The following is a 22,680-nucleotide window of genomic DNA, read 5'->3' as shown; positions in this document are numbered from 1 at the left end:
TCGATTTGTTTAATGGTTTGAACGATGGTAAAGGGTTGAAATTTGACAGAGTAACGATGTCCTAAGTAATTTAATTGTCAGAATGGGCAGACGGCTTCAATGGGACCAACTGTAGAATATGACGGTTTGAAACTACAACTGTGATTCCGAATAAAGTATAAATTTTATCGTAATTCCGTTTAGATAGTATTGAAGATACAAGTGTGTAGATTTGTTAAGTGGTTTGGAAAAAGGTAAACGGTTGAAAATCGATTCAGTTAAGTCTTAAACAGTTGAAGTTCCAGAGGAAATGGGAGGACGGCTCCTCCCATGTTAAAAAAAAGTGGATAAAGCTGAATAGTTTAAAAAGTTGAAGGAGTTGAAAAACGCTGAATAATAGCCATCATGTCGTTAAAGAGCTGGGGCCGTATTCACAAAGCATTTTATCTTACCGCTAGGGGTGCTCCTAACTCGCGCTAAAACATTTTACGTAGGAGTTTTTTCTTAAAAGTTATTCACAAAGCCGCTGAGACCTACTCTTACTAAGGATGAACCACTAAGAGTGAACTAAGAGTGCCGCGCCGTTGCTATGGATTACGTTGATTCTCGTGCACGAGTTTAGAAGGGGTCAGTGCGGTGATTGGTTGTTCAGACGAGCCCACTAAATCACCGAAAAACAAGGAAATAGCCTAGGCTAGAAATGATTTCCTATTAAGTAGTTATGGACAGTGCAGTTAGCAGAATACACGCATGATGACAAGCTTGTTCAGACCACGATAATGACGTTGTAGCCTGCACGTTCAAGAGAGAGAGAGAGAGAGAAAGCAAACAATAAAAATACGTAAATTGCATTAAATCAAGGAGGCAATTAAAAGCACCCTGCAAACTATTATCCAATGAGCATATTTCAGCACTTAAACACTTTAAATAACAGCCCATACCGCCGTTCAAGTCCCCTTATCATGATGGATGATGAAAAAGTGAAACGCAAGCGAAAGGCCAATTGGTCCCAGGACCAATTGTTACTACTTGCCCAGTTTGTGCTGGAGCGGAGGGGGGTAATAAAGGGTAGATTCGGGGCTGGAGTGACCAGTAAGAAGAAGCGGGAGGCATGGGAAGAAATATGCGTGAACCTAAATGCTTCCTTCCCTGCTGTATGTCGCTCTACCGACGATTGCGAAAAACGTTGGTATGCCCTGCAGTCACAGTGTAGGTTTGAGATTGCCGACTATAAAAGAGCTGTCGCAACTACAGGTAAGTCCATTATTAACATTGCTTGCATTCATTTGGGAAATGCATTTGCATGTCTTAAATTTATAATTAACAAAGGCTACAGTGATATGAAACATGAATGAAACTGAAATTTAATTTGTTGGAGCAAAAAAGCCGTCTGCACCAAAGCCGTTGTCCCCGGTCGCATCGGTGGTGTTCGCCGTCCTAGGCTCGGACACAAGCATAACTGGCCTTGAGGGTGCAGCTGATCCTGCAGTCGAGTTGCTAAAGGAGATTGAGGGGTATGCATGCAATGATTGCAATAGGCTACATGAAAAACCTTTCTGTTTAATATTTACAGAAGAATTACAATGTGCAACTGGTCAACCCACTTCCCAAAATTGTGTTACAAATTATATACATATATTCCCCACAGGAGAAATGAAGATCAAAGTCCAGCTGCAGCTGCAGCATCACATCATACAGCTCTTCCTCTTCTCCCCCTCCTAGCCCTTCCTCTACCAGCTCTGCCTCTTCCAGCTGCACCTCCTCTCACAGCTCTTCCTCTTCCAGCTGCACCTCCTCTCACAGCTCTTCCTCTCCCTGCTCTTCCTCTTCCAAATCTCCCTCTTGGTGCACCCACTGCCTCTCCTCTCCCTCCTGCTGCTGGTGCCAGTTCACTGTTGGAGAAGAAATTGAGGATGGAAATGAGGGTTTTAAAAAGGCAAAGAAAGGTCCTCAAAGCGAAAGAGTAGCTAATAAAAATGAAGACAGAATATTACAGTCTTAAGATAGAAAAATTAAAAAATTGAAAGAAAATAAATGTTATGAACTACACAAATGTGTGTTGACTGATTTGTGCCAAGGTCTTTACCTAAAATGTGTATTCACAAAGTGATCCCTAAATGCCAGTCCACTCGGTTCCACACGGCCAAATTCATTGTCATGTTGATCGCCATCATCATCATCATCATCATCGTGGTCATTGTCCTCTTCATCGTCATCATCATCATCATCATCATCATCGTCTGGCTGTGGAATATTCCTCCACTTGCAGAGGTTGTGTAGAATGGCACATACAGTGATGACTGTGCTTGCCCTCTCTGGGGTGAGGCGTATTTCGCCGTGGAGGACATGAAACCGACGTTTCATCTGCCCGATTCCTCTCTCCACAACATTTCGTGTATGTTTGTGTGCTCTAACATATATGGAGGAAAACAGTTAACAATAATAAATATGGATTCAACAAATAAAAGGCGTCAAAGAGCCAATACGATGTGTTTTACGCATAGGACTAAGCGTAATCTGCGTAATCACTTACATGTTATACTTTAACTGTGCTCCCGGTTGTGGATTGAGGTAGGGTGTCAAGAGCCACGTCTTGCAGGGATAGCCACTGTCACCCAGCAAGTGACACCCAACTGGTACATGGTGCCTCTCAAAAAGCTGCCTCAGACCGCTCTCCATTAAAATGCACGAATCATGGGTAGCTCCAGGCCACTTTGCAACAACATCCAGTATGTTAAATTTGCATCAAAAACAACCTGTGTGTTGATGGAATGCACTTTCTTCCTATTGACGAACACGTCCTCATCTTTTGATGGCGCAATTATTTTTATGTGCGTCCCGTCAATAGCACCGACCACACCGGGCATACCTGCAATTGCCATGAAGTTGGCTTTGATCCTGTGTAATTGTTGAATGTCCAAAGGAAACCGGATAAACTGTTGGATGATATGTGGTCTAGAGAGCGCGTTGATAGTTTGGTTTATGGCACGGCTGACTGATGGTTGCGATATTCCGAAGTCGTCGGCATTGCAAAGTTGCATTTTCCCTGTTGCTAAATAACGTAGTGTTGCCAAACATTTTATTTCGGGACTAATCGGATTATTCCTGTTAGTCAGGGATGTTATTGCATCCCGCACTAACTCCACAACAAGTTTAACTCACAGTCTTCCATTGTCTCCAAAACATTTCGTCTCGCAGCCATTTTACGATTCTTTGTTAATTGGTCTTAGTGAGTTAGGAGTCCTCGAGGACTTTTAAGCTCTCCTAGACTTAGATGCTACTTTTAGGCCTAAAATACTTTGTGAATTGCTCTTAGTGAAAAAAGTTAGGAGTCCTAAATTTAAGAGTGACACGCCCATTATTTTTAGGAGTTACTCCTAAATTCGCCAGTTAGGACCTACTTTTAGCCCTAAGATCCTTTGTGAATACGGCCCCTGGTCTATGTCTGGTTCTACTATCCTAAAACCAGTTGAGCTTCTGTACAAAAAGGCACTCAAGACTCTACATAAAAAACCTTTCTCTTATCATCATTGCAACATCCTGGAGAAATATAACTTACTAAGCTTTGATCATTTCTGTAAATTTTCCTCTATATGCTTAATTTATAAAGCACTACATGGCCTGGCGCCAACCCCACTGGAAGAGTTTATTAAATACAGACAGACTCGGATCACCAGAGCTGTTGTAAAAGGGACTGTGAGGTTCCTTTCAGAAAATCCTCCTTCTGCCGTTACGCACTGTCAATTAAAGGTAGTGCATTATGGAACACACTACCCCCAACTATAAGGGAATGTCCCACTCTGGCCACCTTCAAGAGCCAGGTAAAGGTCTGGCTTAGAGCCAACCAAACGTGTAACCACCTCTAACTGTATGCTGTACCTTATTTGCCCAGTAGAGCATACTAATGAATCGTGTCTCCGTTTTAACACATGCTAATGAATTGTCCTGTTTTTCTTTTCCTTTCTTTCTGTTTCTCCCTGTTTTAGATAGCAAATTTTACTATTGTATATCGTTCGTCATAAATGTGCCAGCGCCAGTAGTTAGGAAAAACTCACAACCGAGAGTATAGTAGTCGAACATAACTTTACTGAGGATCCACACAGGGGAGCGGGTAGCGCGCACGGAGACAAGCAGGAAAAACAACAAAAAAAAGGAAAGGCAGGCGACGGCGCATGCGCTGATGAGGGTTAAACAATACCAAGCCAGCGGACTGGCGTGACCACCTTTCTTCCCCACCCCCTCCTAACCAGTGGGAGGCATCAGTGCAATACAACATAGCAGCAGAAACCACATGCTGAACCCATGGCGAACAAACATACAAATAGACGACCCAACTAGGCAAACTACACAATACACAGCTTCACAACCCAAATCCCAAATCGAACGATGGGGCAGTAAAGTCAGTTGGTTGACACACCGGCACAAGGCGGGGCCCAACGGGGCTCACAGGGGTGGGCACTGATGCTATTTCAGGGGGAATAGCAGGCGGCACGGGGGGTTCCACCTGGGGCGCAGCCGGGGACCTAGGACTGTCGTCGTCAGATACGCCATCGTAGCTGGTGGACCGAATGGCATCATGGCAGGTGACAGGGACTTTGTAACAGTCCGTCGACTTGACTCGATAGGTGAAGTTCCTAAGTTGTGATCCGGCGAACTTGCGCAGACCACACCAGAGACCCTCGATGGAAACGACGAGATATCGGTCGCGGCTGCATGCTTTGTTGCGGTCAGTGCGAATGTAAACTAGGTCGCCAACCTCGATTGGAGAGGGGACCAAGGTCCTCCCATGAGGGGCCTTAGATTCCTCACTGTTAGCGTGATTCTTGCTCCGCACATCGTGTTGTCTGCGTATAAGCTCCTCATCAGCCAGGGGCAACTGAGTGCAGGTGAACTGGTCTCTCTGTGTCCACATTTCCCGGGCAGACAGGCCACGTGAACGGAGTCTGGAGTTCAAGCAAGCGGTCGTTATGGCCAAGAGTCTCGCTGATATAGGACCACCCCGTGGCTGCTGCCGGAGCAGTTCCTCCTCTAACTCCTGCACTGCCTTCTCTGCGACAGGGTTTTTATTAAGGTTCTTCGCTCGCCCCAGCTCCAGTGAAATTCTGTGCTGGGCAAGGAGCGAGTCGGTGACCAGGGCCCTAAAGGCAGGGGCTGGGTCTGTCCGGATCACGGCAAATGGACCATCTAGGGGGCGCAATTCCACACATAGCCTGATGAGTCCATCCCGCAGGGTCTGGCTACCCTCATCCTCCACGAGCATGGCCACTGTAAAGGATGTCACACACTCACGTACCACTAGCACTAACTGACGTGCTCGCTTCATGACGTCAGCGGCGAAGGTGATGCCGACAGCAGCTGGGGGATCAGACGATGACTGTTCCACAATGACCTGGGGGGTGTGACGAAGGGCAGCACAGGAATGACAGCCATCAGTAACCCGGCTGACGGACTTGTCGAGGTCAAGGGCAAAGAAGTATCTCCCTACTGTCTTCCTGAGCTGATTCGCCGTTGGGTGACTAAGCTGCAAGTGTAAAGCGGTCACCAGGCCATCCAGAACCTGTCTGGGGACAATGATGCACTCCCTCGATGGGGAGAGAGGCTCATCACGTTGCACGATGAGCACGCCATCACTGGCTATGGACGCTATGCTCAGGTATCTTTTGATGTCCTTGATTTTGGTCATCTTCTTAGACGGCCGTGTCCCTTGAGTGAGATGAGCATGGGTGCGACGCAGATCAGAGCATTCAGACTGTAGGGACCGCCATGCTGTCCTGCTCGTGAACGGAAGTCTTGCGGACCAGCCAGGATATCATCACTGGACAGCAAGTGCACGACTGAGTCCTGAGTCTGTTGCACAAAGCTGCACACTTGGCACGCCATGTCAGTGCAGTCAGGAGGGTTACGGCTGGCAAAGTCAGATGGGAGAATGGCAGCGCCAGCCACATGTCGGACCGATACTTGAAACCTGCTTGCCGTGGAGAGGAATGTAGACACACGGGGACTAGCAGAGAACTCACCCCTGCAAAGCTTCTCATAGGCTTGCACACATGGTTTGCTGTCGGTCAGGACACAGGCCCTGTGCGATGGCTGAATGATTTAGGGACCAAAATGTTTGACAGCCGCAGCAATGGCAAGAGCCTCCACCTCACAGGGCAGCCATGTTAATTGATGGTTACGTAACTTAGCGCTGAAAAAGCCAGCAAGGGCAAGCTTTTTGTTGCGCATTATGTACAGGGTAGCGGCTATGCCAGGTCTCCTAACGGCGCCATCAGACACAATCCATAGCTGATCATCTGGACGTGGCAGCGTGACTGAGCGGCTGGAGGAGAGGCACTCCTTAACTTTACTGAAGGCACAGTGTATTTCTTCAGTCCAAGTAATGTTCTCCTGTGACGTCTTCCCTGCGATGGCATCGTCCAGAGGAGCAAGGAGGGCAGAGCAGTGTCGGATCACACGGGCCATTACCTTAACCGCTCCAATGAAAGACTTCATGCCTCCTACCATCTTCGGAGGCTCACAAGCAGCTAGTGTGGACACTCGATGGGGGCTTGGCTGAAGCTTACCCTGGGACCACACCCACCCCAGCACATTTGTAGAGTGAGGGTTAATGACAGTCTTTGACGCCCAAAGGCGCAGGTTGCAGCGTCTCAGAGCATGTAGGACCGAGGACCAGTTATTCACCAGCTCCTCTGGGGAGTTGCCGCCACAATACAAATCATCAGCGAGCTTCGCCACCACACCGGCTTGAAGCAGATCACCCAGCACACGGCACATGAGTTCTTCGAGAGCCGTCTCTGATCCAGGCATGCCCATAGCCGAGAGACTTCTCGGAAGGGAGTGACAACGCCACAGTATTTCATGGATTCGTGCGACAGTGGTATTTGGTAGAAGGCATTTGTCCAATAAGTCGCTATCAGGTGTCTCCACTGAGCAATTTGACGTATGGTGCTGTCCACATCAGGCATTAGAGATGGCTGGGGTTTTGAATATCGGCCAACATCAGCAAAAGCAGTCACCAGACGATAACCGCCACTCTGTTTCCTGACTAGGAAGGAAGGGTTGAGATATTCCACTGACACACCTACATCCTCTGGGCGTCGGAAGACCCCCAGACTCTCCAGCTCATCGAACTTCTGTTGCAACTCGGTAAGTTTGTCTCTGCCATATAAGGGTAAGCGGCCTTTGCGTTGAGGAGGCTCAACCGGACCCATGTTCACTTTGGATTCGAATGGGCCTACAGCGCCATTGTAACCCGAGATAGCAGGGTTGAAAACCTCATCATATTCGTCCAGCAAGGTATGAAACCTATCTTTAAAGCCAGGAGGGAGTAGGTTGTCTGGATCCACTTGGATGCCCCGGGAGTGTTTAACACCTGTAGTCAGCACAGGGAGGTGTCTGACTATGGGCGTGATAGTGTAAGAGTCCGGTGCTTGGTGTGGTGTGGACGGTGGTTAGAGGGGGTCCACTTGGCAGAAGTGCTGGTGGCGCTTCAAGACATGAGGCTCACTCGAGAAGTTCGGGATGCGGACCCTGCCTGCAACGCTTGATATCACTCCAGGGTGAGGCCAGGCATGTGACATTTCACACTTGCGCGCACTGTGCGCATCCAGGCGGGGTTCCAAGACATATACCGAATCGGACGGAGCATCAGGTGGGAGGCATATCTCCACAAACTCACCCGGCCAAATGGTGGTTGAAGTGGGAGGGGCACGCAACAGTATGGTGCGGCGGACAGCGTTCCTGGTGAGTTGGGTGTCCGCGGAGCCGTAGGGGAATGCTGTACCATCGGCTACGGTGACCAGTCTTTTAGCAGGACGCACAGAAATGTCATTTGAGGACATGAAGGGGGTGCCTGCCAGTATGTCCACATCCAAGTGTTCAACTACGAGGCCGTCAAAGTGGAATTCATTTGAGTCACGACAGAACGCGAGGCGGGTCTCTCCTACCACCTTCATGGGAGAGGAACCGTCGGCCTGGTGAGCCGACTGGGAGCTCGGGGTCACAAGAGCACCAAGGCGGCGTGCTGCTGACAGTCTTATCATGTTGCACGTAGCACCAGTGTCAAGAATAATACGTGCATGGTGGTGTTTGCAGAAGGTGTCGATGTATGGAGATTGCCGAACTTGTACAGCGCGAGCAGTGTGGGGCTGTGTGGGCTCAGGGCACTCGTGAGGAAGTGGCTCATCAGGATACTCATGGTACGTGGCTGTGTCGTCAGGATCCTCGTCAAGCACAGAGACAATCTGTCTTGCCTTCAGCATGAATCTACGGTCCTGTTCGGGCAAGTACTTGCATGCGCTGAGGAAGTGTGTGTTGCCCTGGTGGCCTGCTTGTTTGCAGAGAGGGCATAATTTCTCACGGGGGCTCATTCTCATCGGCATTCTAGGGGAAGCACCGAATGCGGGCTTGCGTGGCAATGAGCTACTGTATGTGCGGCTAGTGGCAGCCGCACGCATGATTTTGGCATCGCCAGCTGTGCGGATTTCATTCAGGAGGGAGTCAAGAGCTTGGGAAATCTCTGGTTTGATAGAAGCCAATGTACATGTGCGTAATTCAGTGCCGTAGCGTTGTTTGATAAGTTTGGGTAAGCCAGTATGAATTAAGCATAGCCATGTCACAACTACAAAGTTCTCAAGGGATGGGGACAGCTCTTCATCCTCAGCTAGAGTTTCGCCATGGTGAGTCAACACACGAGCTTTGAGGAGGCTATCCTCTGTAAATGCCATAAGGCGCTGATATAGATCTTCAGGTCGCTCGTCAGTTTCTAAGTGAATGTCCACAAAATCAATTAGCTGAGCGCCAGTTGTCTGGAAACCGTAATGTAGTCAAATGGCTTGCCAGATACTATCTATCGATGTGGAATTTCGAACAATGGTGTTACGTGAAATCACAGGGCAATAGTTAGCAATCTGACCTAGCATCAGTTCTAAATGGCTCACTTTCTGTTGAGCAGTTCGCCTGCGAGCTTCAGCAATTTGCTCACCATCGTCCCGGAATCCTCTGAGAACGGCAGTTCTACTCTTCTTAGCCCACATCGCCCTCTCGACGAGAAGTGGAGCAAACAATGGCTCCAAAGAGTGTGTAAAGCAGGTTTTGCTTCCAGTTTTCAAAAGAATTCAGAGTCTCTTGTTTGGATAAGCACCACTGTTTAGGTGCGCAGTTGTTAGTCGCCATTACGCAGATGGAGAGGATCTCAAACTACCTTCTCGGTTGATGACTTGTTCGTCGGAGTTGGAGATGTTTCAAGTGTGAGGCTGGGTTCGGTGAATTTGCGCTGCCACCACGCCAGTAGTTAGGAAAAACCCACAACCAAGAGTATAGTAGTCGAACATAACTTTACTGAGGATCCACACAGGGGAGCGGGGAGCGCGCACGGAGACAAGCAGGAAAAACAACAAAAAAAAGGAAAGGCAGGCGACGGCGCATGCGCCGATGAGGGTTAAACAATAACAAGCCAGCGGACTGGCGCAGATTTTAGCCCCTGGGCTACAATCTGGCACATTTATGTGTACTGCTGTACATGTTTATTAATGTGCATTGTCCTGAAATAAATAAATTAAAATTAAATATCCATTTTAAAACCAGACAGCTAGACTAGTGCTACTGCTTGTTCACAATGACAATATGATTGTGCAGTCTGACCGTTAATTCCACTACACACAAAATTGAACACTTTTTGGAGCTTCTAGCTACCCCAACAACCAATGATATTGATTTTGAAATGTAGACTAAACTGTTACTTTGGAACTAAGAAGTTGTGTTGGGCAAATAAGATTAAATATTACGTAATATGCACGTAAAATAAATAATTGTAAACATAATACATATACATTTTCATTAAGTGGGCGGGGATGGTCATCTGGGTGGGCGACACCCCTTCACGCTCCCCTCTTGCGCCGGGCATTATGTGTTTACCGATCCCAGGATAGTCTGTACACTCTCTACAAGCCTGCACCAGAGATCAATGATATCATAACTGTTACGTCATTAGCTTTTTGGGCCAGGTTTCCCGAAACCTTCTTAAAGCCTTCTTAACGCTGCGTCATTCGTAACCTCTACTTTAAGTTCTACCTTCACATTTCACACGTTTCCTGAAACGTTCTTTGCTACAAATCTCTTTCGTAGGTCGTTTATTGGTAAGGTTGGTCTGAAGCGCTCGTAGAACCTATCTGATGGTTCAGCTCTTGACGCTATTCGCCGCCACTGTAACCTTTAGAAATCCCCGTTGCGCATGGAACTGCCACATTAACAGTGTTTTGTTTCACCAATGGGTTTAAGTCATTCATGAAGAAATTAATTGCTGGAAACACCCAAGCAGAAAATAAATTCCAATAATTTCAAAAACTTGCACAACAAAAAATATTGCATTTATTTTACAAATCAAAAATGAACAAAACTGTCTTCTAAATTAAGGAAATGATACTGGGAAACGAATAAACCATTATAAGCAATGAGTGAACATAATAAGTGGTTGAAATACTCTTTTCAACCACCGCCTCTTTCCCTTGACATTTAGCTTTCACCTGACAAACACACACTGGCCGGACGGCTCTCATTTACTCCCCTCTGCTAATATAGACTTGGTTGTGACATTAATTTGCATTTGGGGGTACTACTAGAATAGGGTTACATGCCTGTATGTTAGAAATAGCCCTTATTATTCTCATACTGTTCATTTGTCCAAAACCAATGGCAGCATCTTCAAAAACGTTCTATTTTGTATCATGACGCTTTAAGGCCCCCCTCCCAAGTAGCCCAGTCTGTTGCGACTGTTTGAACGCTCTACGCATGTGTCTGCAATTTCACACCCCCGAGAAGTTGTAAACATTGCGGGTAGCCAGGAGGTGCGACTTCTGCACTTCAGCACCGCCCACTGAACGTCTCCTTATTACGGAAGTAAAGTTTGAGCGCAAACTAGCTGTTTGCCGCACTTGGGGGGCATTCTCAGGGATTCTCGTGAATACTCCACCTGGCAAGGACTTAGGTTTTCTAGTTTAGCAGACGTAAAACAATATACATACGAAATATAATGAAAAGTCAAAAAAGCATGATGTCTTAACAGTTTAACTGTCTGTGAGCGCTTGTGTTTGTATGTGGGAAGGCTGATCTGACACATTTATGACGAACGATATAAAATAGTAAAATCTCCACTGGGAAGGCTGGTAGACCGATCTATCCAGCACAGATCTAGGTGGACATGCCCACTAGTGATGTCATATGGGGCAGATTTTCGAAACGGCTTGTAAGGCTAATCACACTCACACCTGGTGGTATAATATGTCCCCTTTAACTGTGATAAAGAACAATCTGTAATGGTAAGGTGTTGGTCGTGTCCGGTTTTGGCTGTAGGATGCATTGTTTGAGTTCATACCATTTTAATTATGTCATTATGAGACGTTCTGACAAATAACATAGTTTAATGCTTACATCGGCAACTAGGGTTGATGCAAAACATAACTTTTATTGGATTAGGAATATATGCTACTTTTATCATATATATTAATGATATTATGTTCTTAAACGCAGTTACTCAGCTGAGTAAGCAGTGTATGGATTGTCATGGGAACAATGATAGACAATTTGGGGCCACGATGACAATCTCAACAGAAGCCATGGTGGCAAAAGCCAAAGTGGGAGTACAACTCACGCTGCAACACGTAGAGTCCATTTTCACACCGTCTCAATGACTTTGTTAATGGTTCTTTCTGAAAGCACAAGTGCAAAAGCTAGCATCACTAGCATATCATGGCCTCTGTCCACTGTTTATGTTCAGGCTAAACTGAAGGCTAAACAAATACAGTTTAACTGTAATACCAAGATAAATATTGAGACTTTAGCCGCTAAAGTCAAATTTTTTATCTCGAGATTGCAATTGAGATTTGCTTTATAAAATATAACTCCAATGCACCTCCCGGGCTCCGTAGTTTAAACCCCCAATTAACTTTTATTTTAACTCAATTTGTATTAGCTTTAGTTTGTTATACTGTGACATGTAGTACATTTGGAATGTTATATACAAACCCTAAATAGCACAACTTCTTGTTCTAACAGAAAGTCAACAGTAAACTATTTATTATTGAATGATTGTGATTATTTTTACTAAGCATCGAATTGATTAGATTATTAATATTATTTGAAGTAGTAGTAGTAGTATATTAATTGTTTGTACCACAGTATGAACTGTGACCTTCCAACGTGTTCGGCGGAAGCTACGCTCTGCGTCAGCCAAATGTCCAAATATAGCTGGAAAATGTAGTCTTTCGTTGTTCCGCTCTTGGTTTTTAACCATGCAACCATAACATCCAAAAACTACAAATGGTCGCGAGTGCTTGTCGAAATGTTGCTCGTCTGGGCTGTATTTTATTTACTGTTTTTTAACACAGTTCACTGCGTATTTAAAGAGCTATATTGCACCATAACAGATACATGTGAATGCGACTTTAAGCCAAATATACGAGGTAAGACAATAACAAATTAAACGCTATCTAACTAGATTCCTGTTTGACCAGACGAAACAATCTGGTTTCATCTCTGATATAACGTTTTCTAGCAGTGGTTAAGCAGTACTGTTGTGTGATAATTTAGTCAAACTACGGAGAACCCACCCAGTTCACCTCGTTAGAATAATCCTAATGATAACCATACTGTTATTAAAATGGTCGCAAAACCGAAAAAATTCAGTCGCAAAACCCTCTTCGTGTACCCCTATCAGACTTGGAATGGGACCTTTATACCAATCTCTACGGACAACATCTGGCTCAGGACATCGTTTCCGAAGAGGTGAAGAACTTTCTGGCCAACAATAATCCCGACCGGCCGCTGGTACTGTCTCTCCACGGGGGTTCTGGTACCGGGAAGACCCTCCTCAGCTCCATGCTGGCCTCCCACCTGTACACCTCTGCGATGAGCAGCAGCTACGTCCACCACTTCATCCCCACCCTCCACTTCCCCGCCCATGAAAGAGTCAATATGTACCGGGTATGTTATATCCACTATTTACCCCCAGGTGTGATGTTGATTAGCCATTACAAGCCGTTTCACAATCTACCCTTTAGTGACAACACACGTGGGAGTGTCCTCCCAGATGTATGATAGATAGATCCGCCTACCGTCAGCCTTGGTTCAATCTACATTAGGGTATGCTGGCAGCTTGATCTGTGGTCAAGGTGACACTTGGTGGTAAAGTAGGGGCTCTGTGTTGAAGTAGGTAAGAGATCCACTAGAAGTGTTGCATTTAATGCATCTGTGATTGAGGGACAACTTAGAGTCCCTGAGTCAGGGCCCCGTGGCAAACACTCGTGAGCAAGTCAGAAACAGGTTGAGCTAACCTGATGCGTGTTATCGTTAATTCAGGTGTGTTTGATGCTGAAAAGCTTTGTGTGTCTTAAAGCATGATATAAATGTAATGAAGGATGAGTGTTCTAATGAGGGTGTAGAGACCATCTCCTCTATCCTAATGAAGGATGAGTGTTCTAATGAGGGTGTAGACCATCTCCTCTGCCTAATGAAGGATGAGTGTTCTAATGAGGGTGTAGACCATCTCCTCTGCCTAATGAAGGATGAGTATTCTAATGAGGGTGTAGACCATCTCCTCTATCCTAATGAAGGATGAGTATTCTAATGAGGGTGTAGACCAGGGGTCTTCAATTAAAATTGAACAAGGTCCAGTTACTAAAAATTCCTTCCAAGAAAGGTCCGAACCTCTAACCTACCACGTTCTTATAGCCTACTTTTGTCAAATACAATCAACATGGCATATTTCCTTATAATTTCAGATGTATTTATTTTCAATTTCCAAATAGCTTACTTTTAACCATGAAAAATAAGTAAGACAAAGTAACGCATATTAACATTTCAAGTAAACAAAACACGTACATTAGGCCTGCATCTCAAGTAAACATAAAAAGTGCATAAGGCCTTCATGTCAAGTAAGCAGAACAGGAACACTAGGCCTACACTTCAAATAAACACAAAGTGCATTAGGCCTACATTTCAAGTAAGCAAAACAGGTACACCAGGCCTACATTTCAAATAAACACAAAAAGAGCATTAGGCCTTCATTTCAAGTAAGCAAAACAGGTACACTGGGCCTACATTTCAAGTAAGCAAAACAGGTACACCAGGCCTACATTTCAAGTAAGCAAAACAGGTAGCCCATCTGTAGTGACTGAGACAACCTTTGTTAGATCAATCCCCCTCTTTGACAGCATCTCCTTAATAGCCTCATAAATATCTTCTCATCTTGTGTGTCTTAAGTGGTGTTAGACCCAACAGGTCCTCACAGATCTCTTTCTTGTGAAAAAATCGCACATAAACCAAAAGCTGGGCATTATCTGTTACATCTGAAGACTCATCAATGGCTAAGGATGGGGCACTCTGAACAGCCGCATCAAGCTGTGACAGTGCGTCATCTGATTTCAGATTTTCTGGTTGTCGTTGCAGGGATTTCGGATTTGCTTTATTTTTTCACACAATTCATCCCTTTGTTTACCTTCAAGTAACATCTCGGCAGCGGCGTTCAAGCACTCCTTCACAACAGTCGCGTCACTGAAAGTTTTTTTATGTTACCCAAAAATCCATGCAATCTTAAGTGAGCATTCATTTGCACGTTGCTGGCCTGTTAATGAGTGTGTGAAGACTCGAGTAGACCTCTCATACTGAGCTCTCAGCTCGGATATTTTCCACGCTCTTACTTCTGACTTCTGAGGATACTTTTCCTCGAAGGATATGTGTTTGGATTCATAATGCCGTTTAATATTCCCACTTTTTATCAGCGCCACGGTTTCAACACATAAAAGACACAACAAAGATTTAGTACTGCCTTGCGGGAGAATGAACATGTATTGGTCAGTCCATTCATCTTTAAAATGTCTGTTTTCGTGGTCAACTTTCCTAATTTTCGAGCAAGCGATTTTCTCACTCCAAATCGCTCTTCCGGTAAACAAACGATTTGATTGGCTATATTTTGAGTGAAGCTATTACGTACATGCCGTGACAAACGGAGGGAGTGGGGGAGTTCGGTGAGTGCATGATCTTTGCTCTGTGAAGATCATTACTTTTTGCTGTTTTTATGCTGTACTACAGACTTTTCTGCCTTTCAATTTGTATTTCATTGAGAAATGTCTTTATTAACATAATTATGCTTTGTATAATAAAATATTTAAAAAAATAATAATAAAATAAAATCATAAAAATATATATATATCGCATTATTTTAAATTGGTCATGGGTCCGGATAGGACCATCACTTGGTCCGGACCCGGACCACGGTCCGCCGTATGGAGATGCCTGGGGTAGACCATCTCCTCTATTCTAATGAAGAATGAGTATTCTTATTAGGGTGTACAGACCATCTCCTCTATCCTAATGAAGGATGAGTATTATAATGAGGGTGCAGACCTGCGCGGTGACGCCCTCCTGCTGGCTGTAGGTGGAGCTGAAGGCGTGGGTGGAGGGTAACCTGACGGCATGCGCCCGCTCCGTCTTCATCTTTGACGAGATGGAGCGGATGCCCTCCGGGGTGCTGGGGGTGCTGGAGCCCTTCCTGGGGCCGTCCCACGTGCTGTTCCAGACCAACTACCGCAAAGCGCTCTATATCTTCATCAGGTGGGTGACTTACTGTGTATGCTGATTGAGGTGTTGTATGTATTTCTTACTTTGTGTATGTGCGTCTGGCCCGGTCGGTTTGTTTGATCCTGTGTGTATGTATTTGTTTCTATGTGTGTGTGTGTCCAGTACGACGGGGGAGGAGGTAATCAACAGGATGGCTTTGGAATACAGACAGGAGGGCAGGGACCGAGAGGAGATCCGGCCTTCGGACCTCCAGGACGCCATCGCCCAGGCCGTCTCCAAAACCAACTCTAGTGAGTATAGACTGTAGCTGTGATGATGAACGGGGATAAAGGACAAACTATATATGATGAAGCACATACTGGAGCTGTGTAAAAGGACAGACTAACTGAGATGAAGGACAGACTGTATCTGAGATAGACAGACTGTAGCTGCGATAAAGAACAGACTGTAGCTGAGATGAAGGACAGACTGCATTTTAGATGAAGGACAGACTGTAGCTGTGATGAAGGACATACTGTAGCTGTGATGAAGGACAAACTGTAGCTGTGATGAAGGAAAGACTGTAGCTGAGATTAAGGACAGACTTCAGCTGAGATGAACGGATTGTAGCTGTGTTGATGGACAGACTGTAGCTGAGATGGCCAGACGCTAGCTGCGGTGAAGTACAGACTGTAGCTGAGGTGCACAGACTGCAGCTGAGATGGACAGACTGTAGCTGAGACAAAGGACAAACCTTAACTGTAATAAAGAACAATCTGTAACTGTAAGTTGTTGGTGGTGTCCGGTTTTGGCTTTAGGGTGCATTGTTTGAGCTTATACCTGTTTAATTATGTCATTATGAAACGTTCTGGCAAATTGAAACGTAGTTTAATGCTTATATTGGCAACTAGGGTTGATGTCAAACATAACTTTTATTGGATTAGGACTATATGCTACTTTTATCATATATATTATATTAATGATATTATGTTCTTAAACACAGTTACTCAGCTGAGTGAGCAGGGTATGGATTGTCATGTGGGAAAGATGATTGACAATTCGGGCCACAATGCCAAAGTGGGAGTCTTACTCACACTGCAACATCTAGAGTCCATTTTCACACCGTCTCAATGACTTGGTTCATGGTTCTTTCTGAAAATGCGAGTGCTAAAGCTAACATCACAAGCACATCATGGCCATTGTCCACTTTGTAGGATCAAGCTAAAGTCACATTTTTTATCTTGAGATTGCAATTGAGATTTGCGAAAGTTTCAGGTTTGAATCCGGACTGGATGTTGTGTAATGGAATTGGTGTGTTAGCATACAAATGTTTGCTGTCCACACACAAAAGGTTTACATTTTATATTAATCCTTTTTCTATTTTTTTTCTAAATTTGTAAACATCTGGTGTGCCAGACACACATATCATTATGTTCCACCTTTTAGCAGCTGCGTTGTGGACGCGTTGGCACACCATCTGGTGGGAAAGATTACCGATATGATTTGGTGTTTGACTCATTATCCAACCAGTTTGAAACATGCTGCACAGGCCTTGACTGTGATGAAGGACATAATGTAGCTGTGATGAAGGACAGACTAACTGGTATCCCCCCCCCTCCCCCAGGTGGATTCTCCGGGTCAAGTATCATCGAAGACGGTCTGGTGACGCGCTTCGTCCCCTTCCTACCGCTGTGTCGACGCCACGTGGAGCGCTGCACCCGGCAACAGCTGTGCCAGCAAGGGATGTGTGGGCGCAGTGATGTGGTGGAGGCAGTAGGGGGCGACATGCACTACACTCCCTTGCAGGAACAGTACTTCTCCATCAGCGGGTGCAAGGCTGTCCCTGCCAAAATAAACCTCTTCCTGTGACCCATTGGGAGGTGCGCTTGGTGTCTGGACTGATAGGGGCGGGGCAGGTGGCAGGGACCTGTACCCGGCCTGGGACCCAAGGCAGCAGAGCCAGAACTGTTTAGTGGGTTGTTGGTTGAGACTCTTCCCCACCTCAAATCAACCGTTGATGGTTGAATCAAGAATTTCCTGATGAAACCTTGAACTGATGAGAGGATCAATGTGTGGTTCACTAAGAGGGTTTAACTTCCACTAGGATGTTTGGCTCCAGAGCAGCCCTGTTTCATACACTTCCAACCTGCAGTAGTAATATAGTTAAACTTCTCGCATTACTTTGGCATGATTCATAATGATAGCATTATTACATTACCTTACAGAGTGATTTATTGCTATGAATAAGGTATGGAAACGACATGTCTTTCATGACATTAGGGGTCAATCAAGACTCAATGCATCTATATATTGACCTGTGAGGGCTTTTGTTTACTTTTCAGTTCCTTTGATTATTTATTGTTGCACTGTATATTTGTATTCTACAGTCTTGGCTTGATTTGTCATTGAACATAAAGTTTCCAGTCCAAGGTAACTTAAGGGGAACATAACCCCTCACTCACGAGATTCAGATATATAAGTATTGACATTCACATGGATCTGTCTTAATCTCAGTTTCTCTGTACTCCATTTTTTATTATTTATATCACTGGCGTTGCAATGGTTTAATAATGACAAAACAACATAATTTCTTCTTGATTCGTCTCTGCTTTGCACTCCATTGATCCGGTGTGTGTGATGACACACTCCAGCGATAGGAGGCTACCATTTCCTGGTTGGATTCCGACCTCTCACCCCATTGCAGGGCTAATGCCTTGTTCTATGAATGGGGTACAACATCTTTGCTGTATTTTAATTGGTCCACTTGTGCCTTATTATAGTGCATTATTTAGGGCATCACCATTTTGTAGTATTGAATTGGTCCACTTGATACCATAATGTACTGTAAAGCAAGTCTGCAACTGATTCAACCCATCACTTGTTACCTAAATAGTGTACTACGTAGTGCAAATAGGGAATGAGGGAACAAGTGAGCCAAAATGAACATAGCCATTGTGTTATAGGAAGGTATTACTGCACCATCAACATGTTTATGACAAATAGGATGAATGCTATCATGAATAAAGTCCTAATTGGTCCTACTCATTTATAAATGCTGATTTTCATTGTTTATATTCTACTTTACCACTTTTACGACATTAAACATGTTACCATAGTAACAGCATCAAAATCACCATGTAGAAACGGCATCCAAACACAATTATCCGTGACTACACCATATAATAGTAACAACATAAAAAAAAAGCATGGCCATAGTGTCAGTATCATTTTTACATGACCATAGTGTTAAGCAGGTGGGAGTAATCATGTGTTAATTTGCCAACAACCCAGACGCTGAAACTAAAGTAAGATCTTCTGAAGGTTTTCAGAACAACCGGTGTTATAGGGACTTTCTGTCATATGTTGCAATTGTGGATATTGTGGTTATTACTGGATTACTCCTTTTGGATTTACATCTTTAGACCAGTACTATTGCCATCTACTTTTGGAGCTGTGTTGCTTCAATATAAAAAAAATTCTGTTCAGTTAATCAATGAAGTTAATCAAAAGTGCTGAATCTATCGCTGTATTTCTACACTAGTTTCCTTTGAATGCATTCTAAAGGACTTCCAAAAAAAACATCGCCTAAGTAAGGAGACAAAACAAATATATTAAACATAGGCTTACAGCTAAATAGAACAGGGCCTCCTGATGCTGACCTGTAGAGTAGAATGACGTTATTTATGTTTTCCTTTCGCTCAAAACCAGAAGAGCAGAAACTGATCACGATTGGCTTCTTAAGAGTCCCCCCCCACACACACACATACACACACACATACAAACTCTAGTGACGCCCAACAATGCCCCCGGGGTGGCTGGGGTCAGGGCGGAAGAGGAGGGGGGTGTGATGATACAATGAGGGGAGAGGAGAGGAGCACAGAAGGGACTGTGGAGTTATTTCGAGAGTGTGTGTGGGAGGGAGGGGTTGTTTGAGGGCCGGGCCCCAGAGCCAGCCCTTATACCTCCTCTCTCGTCCTCACTGCTCTTTTCTCCTCCGACTTGGTAGATGTTATGTTGTGAGCACTACGGCTAGCTTGTGAAGGGGCCCTCTCTCTCATAAACACCCTGACCTGGTGTAGGCTTGTGGGGGTCTAGGGCACTCCCCCACTGACCCTGTAATGTCCGCCACTGGCATTCCAACGACCTGACACCAGCTGTCCAGTGTGTGTGTGTGTGTGTGTGTGTGTTTGTGTGTTATAAGTACTATTTAGTCGTATAGCACTACAGTCATAGAACTAAGATACATTTCCTTAAGGAGCAGATACGGTTAGATCTAAGTCTAGGATGCCTACAGGTGGACTGGACATTGTCGATCAACCAAGAACCTTTCATCTGGGAGTCAAACCCCCTAAACCTATCCTAATCCTCTTCACAGTATAGGAAGAATGTAGGATAGACCTCTCTGGCAGCCCACTGTGTTAGCATTGTGGTGTCTATGTTAGTGGTACTTTTTTAGTACTGTAGTAGTTAGTAGGACGTTAAGTCTGCAAGAGCTCCTGTTTCTGCATGTGGGGTGGGATTGGGTGAGAATCACACAAACCCCCTCACATAAGAGTAATGTTCTCTCCCATCATACAGGGAACAACATGAAAGTGTTTATCTTAAGTCCTTCTTGATTATAGTGTCGATGCTGCAGTGACAATCTAATGCTTTTGGGTGCTTCGAAAAAACCAAGAACAGCAAAAATAATTGTATTATTTGTATCTAACCAATGAATAGAAACCAGACATATTACCTTCTCATTCTAAATGAAAAAACTATTATCCAAACTACGACCACATAGCGCTATACTAGCACTATTTAATGATATTGGCTAAATGACATTATCAGATATATGTTTATTGTTGTTTATAAATACATACATAGGCCTACATTCATAAGTGTTTTACATTGTGGCAACCCCACGCCGTCAGCCAGGGACATGCCCCTTCAGCACCATGGACAGCGCCCCCCCGCGGACAGGTAGTGGACGGGAGGTATACACCCAGTGGGCGAAATACCCGTCAATATACGGGGGGGGTCCCCATCCCCCGATTGTTGCGCAATACCGATCTAAATTTTCTCAATATGCATTAGGCTTATAACATTACAATATTTCTACAATAGTACAATTATTATTTCGCACACTGTATACACCCCTCTGCACAGCTGCGCTAGATTGTCTATCAGGAGCAGTGGCGGTTGGGGGGTTGGTGTCGTAGCCCTACGGACTTCGGCGGGGGTTTCGGTCCGTCTGTGCACGGCACCTTCTCAACAAGCAGGTGCGCCTGCAGCCGTAGGGGGCGCCAATATGCCAATTCTCCACACAATTAACTGCTCGTGGCACTGTCACACCAAAATTGTACCGGGGGCGAAAATTGTACCGCCTACGTAATCTGTGTTCGAAAATTCCAAACCTGCCTGGCAACAGATGATCGCGTCGAACGTTGCCTGGCAAACGATCGCGTCGAACGATGACAGGTGAACGATGAGCGTCACAAGACGAAATAACATTAAACAGATAACACTTATTTTACATATGACATTTATTAACGTTGCTAACTTTATATTTGTATTGTATTTAATTGTTTAACCGCATTTAGCTAGCAAACTGAGTGTATTAACACAAGCTAGCTAGACTATGATACACTTTAAACACTCAGTTTACTAGCTAAATTCAATAGAATACAAATATAAAGTAAAAACAAGTGTTATCTGTATTATGTTATTTCGTCTTTGGCAACATGAGCGCAAATGTTTTTTGAAACCTGCCTGGCAACGGACAATCGCGTAGAACGATGACGTTATGTTTCGAACGCGGATTACGTAGGCGGTACAATTTTCGCCCCCGGTACAATTTTTGTGTGACAGCGCCCCCCACGTGTCATAAAATAATGGCGCCCCGGGCGGCTGCCCGGTTCGCCCGGTCCTAAAACTGCCACTGATCAGGAGGGCCCAAGCGCTGACGGGGATTGGGGGCACCTGTGGGAGAGGGCCAGGGCAAGGGACTTAAGGGCTGGAGACGAGTGAAACAGGAGAGTGGGTCAAAAGCGGAAGATCGAGGCGGCAAAGGAACGCCGCTCGTAGCACTCAAACGTACGAGCCTTTTCTGTTCCCAGTGAGCCGGGCGAGACTTGAGGGGTGCACCCGCTGACACCGATGACGGCCCTAGCCAGGATCGTAGTATTCCCTGTAGAGGAAGGATTTCAGTTATTACCTTTTTTTCGTTTTTTCCTGCGCTGTAGGCAATAAAGCCATGATTTAGCAACGTGAGCCTGTCTGCGCGTTTTTCATTTAAGAACTCTCCTTATATACGACGAGGAGGTTGCCACAACATTTATCGTAGTTTTACAATTTAAATATGGTAATTAAAAAAAAAACGATGATCAACGAACACTAACGAAATAAAGTCTCCTCTTTCTGCCCTGCTGCTTCTTTTGTGGACATCGTGTTTTCGGATTGAATTAGCACTCTGTTAATTTTTAATTCACAAATCATTAAATTTATAAAAAATATCTGACATAAGAAGGACACGAACAAAATTGATATCGATACAAGGTGGCCTTTAATAGCTTTGTTTGCCACATTCAATCTAGATAGTGAATAGGATTTTATATCATTATATCCCCCAGCAAAGTAAGACGTTATCTGGACAGCTAACACCAAATGAATAGCCTAAATAAGACATGTCTCCTCCATGTGTTCAGGAGCGTCCCGCAGCAGACATCCATTCACAACACTCTGATTTGTGACGTCACAAGAATTGTGTTTGGACAATCAGCCGCAAGGGCTCAACAATTAACTGAGCTGATTGATTCAGTCTTACCTTTAGGTTTAATTAACCATTGCATTTCTGGGCTCAACAGTTCAGAAACTATGATTCAGTCATACTTTAAGGTTTAATTAACCATAAAGAAACAATGATTCAGTCATACCTCTAGCTTTAATTAACTATTGCATTTCTGGATAAGAAGGTGCAGCCTTGAGTTAGTTAGTTAGAGTCTAGTTGGTATATGATTCATCATTTAGATTTTAAACCACCACGTTATGGGTAATTGGTTATAGGCTATTATGTGTGTTCACAAACACAGTCCGATGTAAAGATGATTGAATCACATTTGTTTCTATACATTATAGCGTCATTACCTATTCACTCCTCAGTATGCTACT

The 22,680-nt window shown here is 44.7% G+C and overlaps 1 protein-coding gene across 1 annotated transcript; it reads left to right on the top strand.

Moving 5' to 3' along the window:
• Positions 1 to 12,297: 12,297 nt before the first annotated feature.
• tor2a (torsin family 2, member A) lies at positions 12,298 to 18,503 on the top strand. The gene is made up of 5 exons (XM_079733450.1): positions 12,298 to 12,437; positions 12,692 to 12,957; positions 15,410 to 15,585; positions 15,715 to 15,842; positions 17,156 to 18,503. The coding sequence occupies exons 1-5, from the start codon at positions 12,317 to 12,319 to the stop codon at positions 17,398 to 17,400; spliced, it is 936 nt and encodes a 311-aa protein (XP_079589576.1). The 5' UTR covers positions 12,298 to 12,316; the 3' UTR covers positions 17,401 to 18,503.
• The last annotated feature ends 4,177 nt before the right edge of the window (positions 18,504 to 22,680 follow it).

Source organism: Pollachius pollachius (assembly GCF_949987615.1).
Source record: "Pollachius pollachius genome assembly, chromosome: 1".
Taxonomy (NCBI): Eukaryota; Metazoa; Chordata; class Actinopteri; order Gadiformes; family Gadidae; genus Pollachius; species Pollachius pollachius.
The sequence above is the reverse complement of the archived record's forward strand: the minus strand, read 5'-3'. Positions and strand labels throughout refer to the sequence as shown.

Bases quoted from the DNA above. Each gene is read 5' to 3' on its own strand.
- tor2a (XM_079733450.1), top strand. From the start codon at position 12,317: ATGTTGCTCGTCTGGGCTGTATTTTATTTACTGTTTTTTAACACAGTT. The intron at 12,958-15,409 runs GTATGTTATATC...TGCTGGCTGTAG, and splicing joins AAAGAGTCAATATGTACCGG to GTGGAGCTGAAGGCGTGGGT. The intron at 15,843-17,155 runs GTGAGTATAGAC...CCCCTCCCCCAG, and splicing joins CGTCTCCAAAACCAACTCTA to GTGGATTCTCCGGGTCAAGT.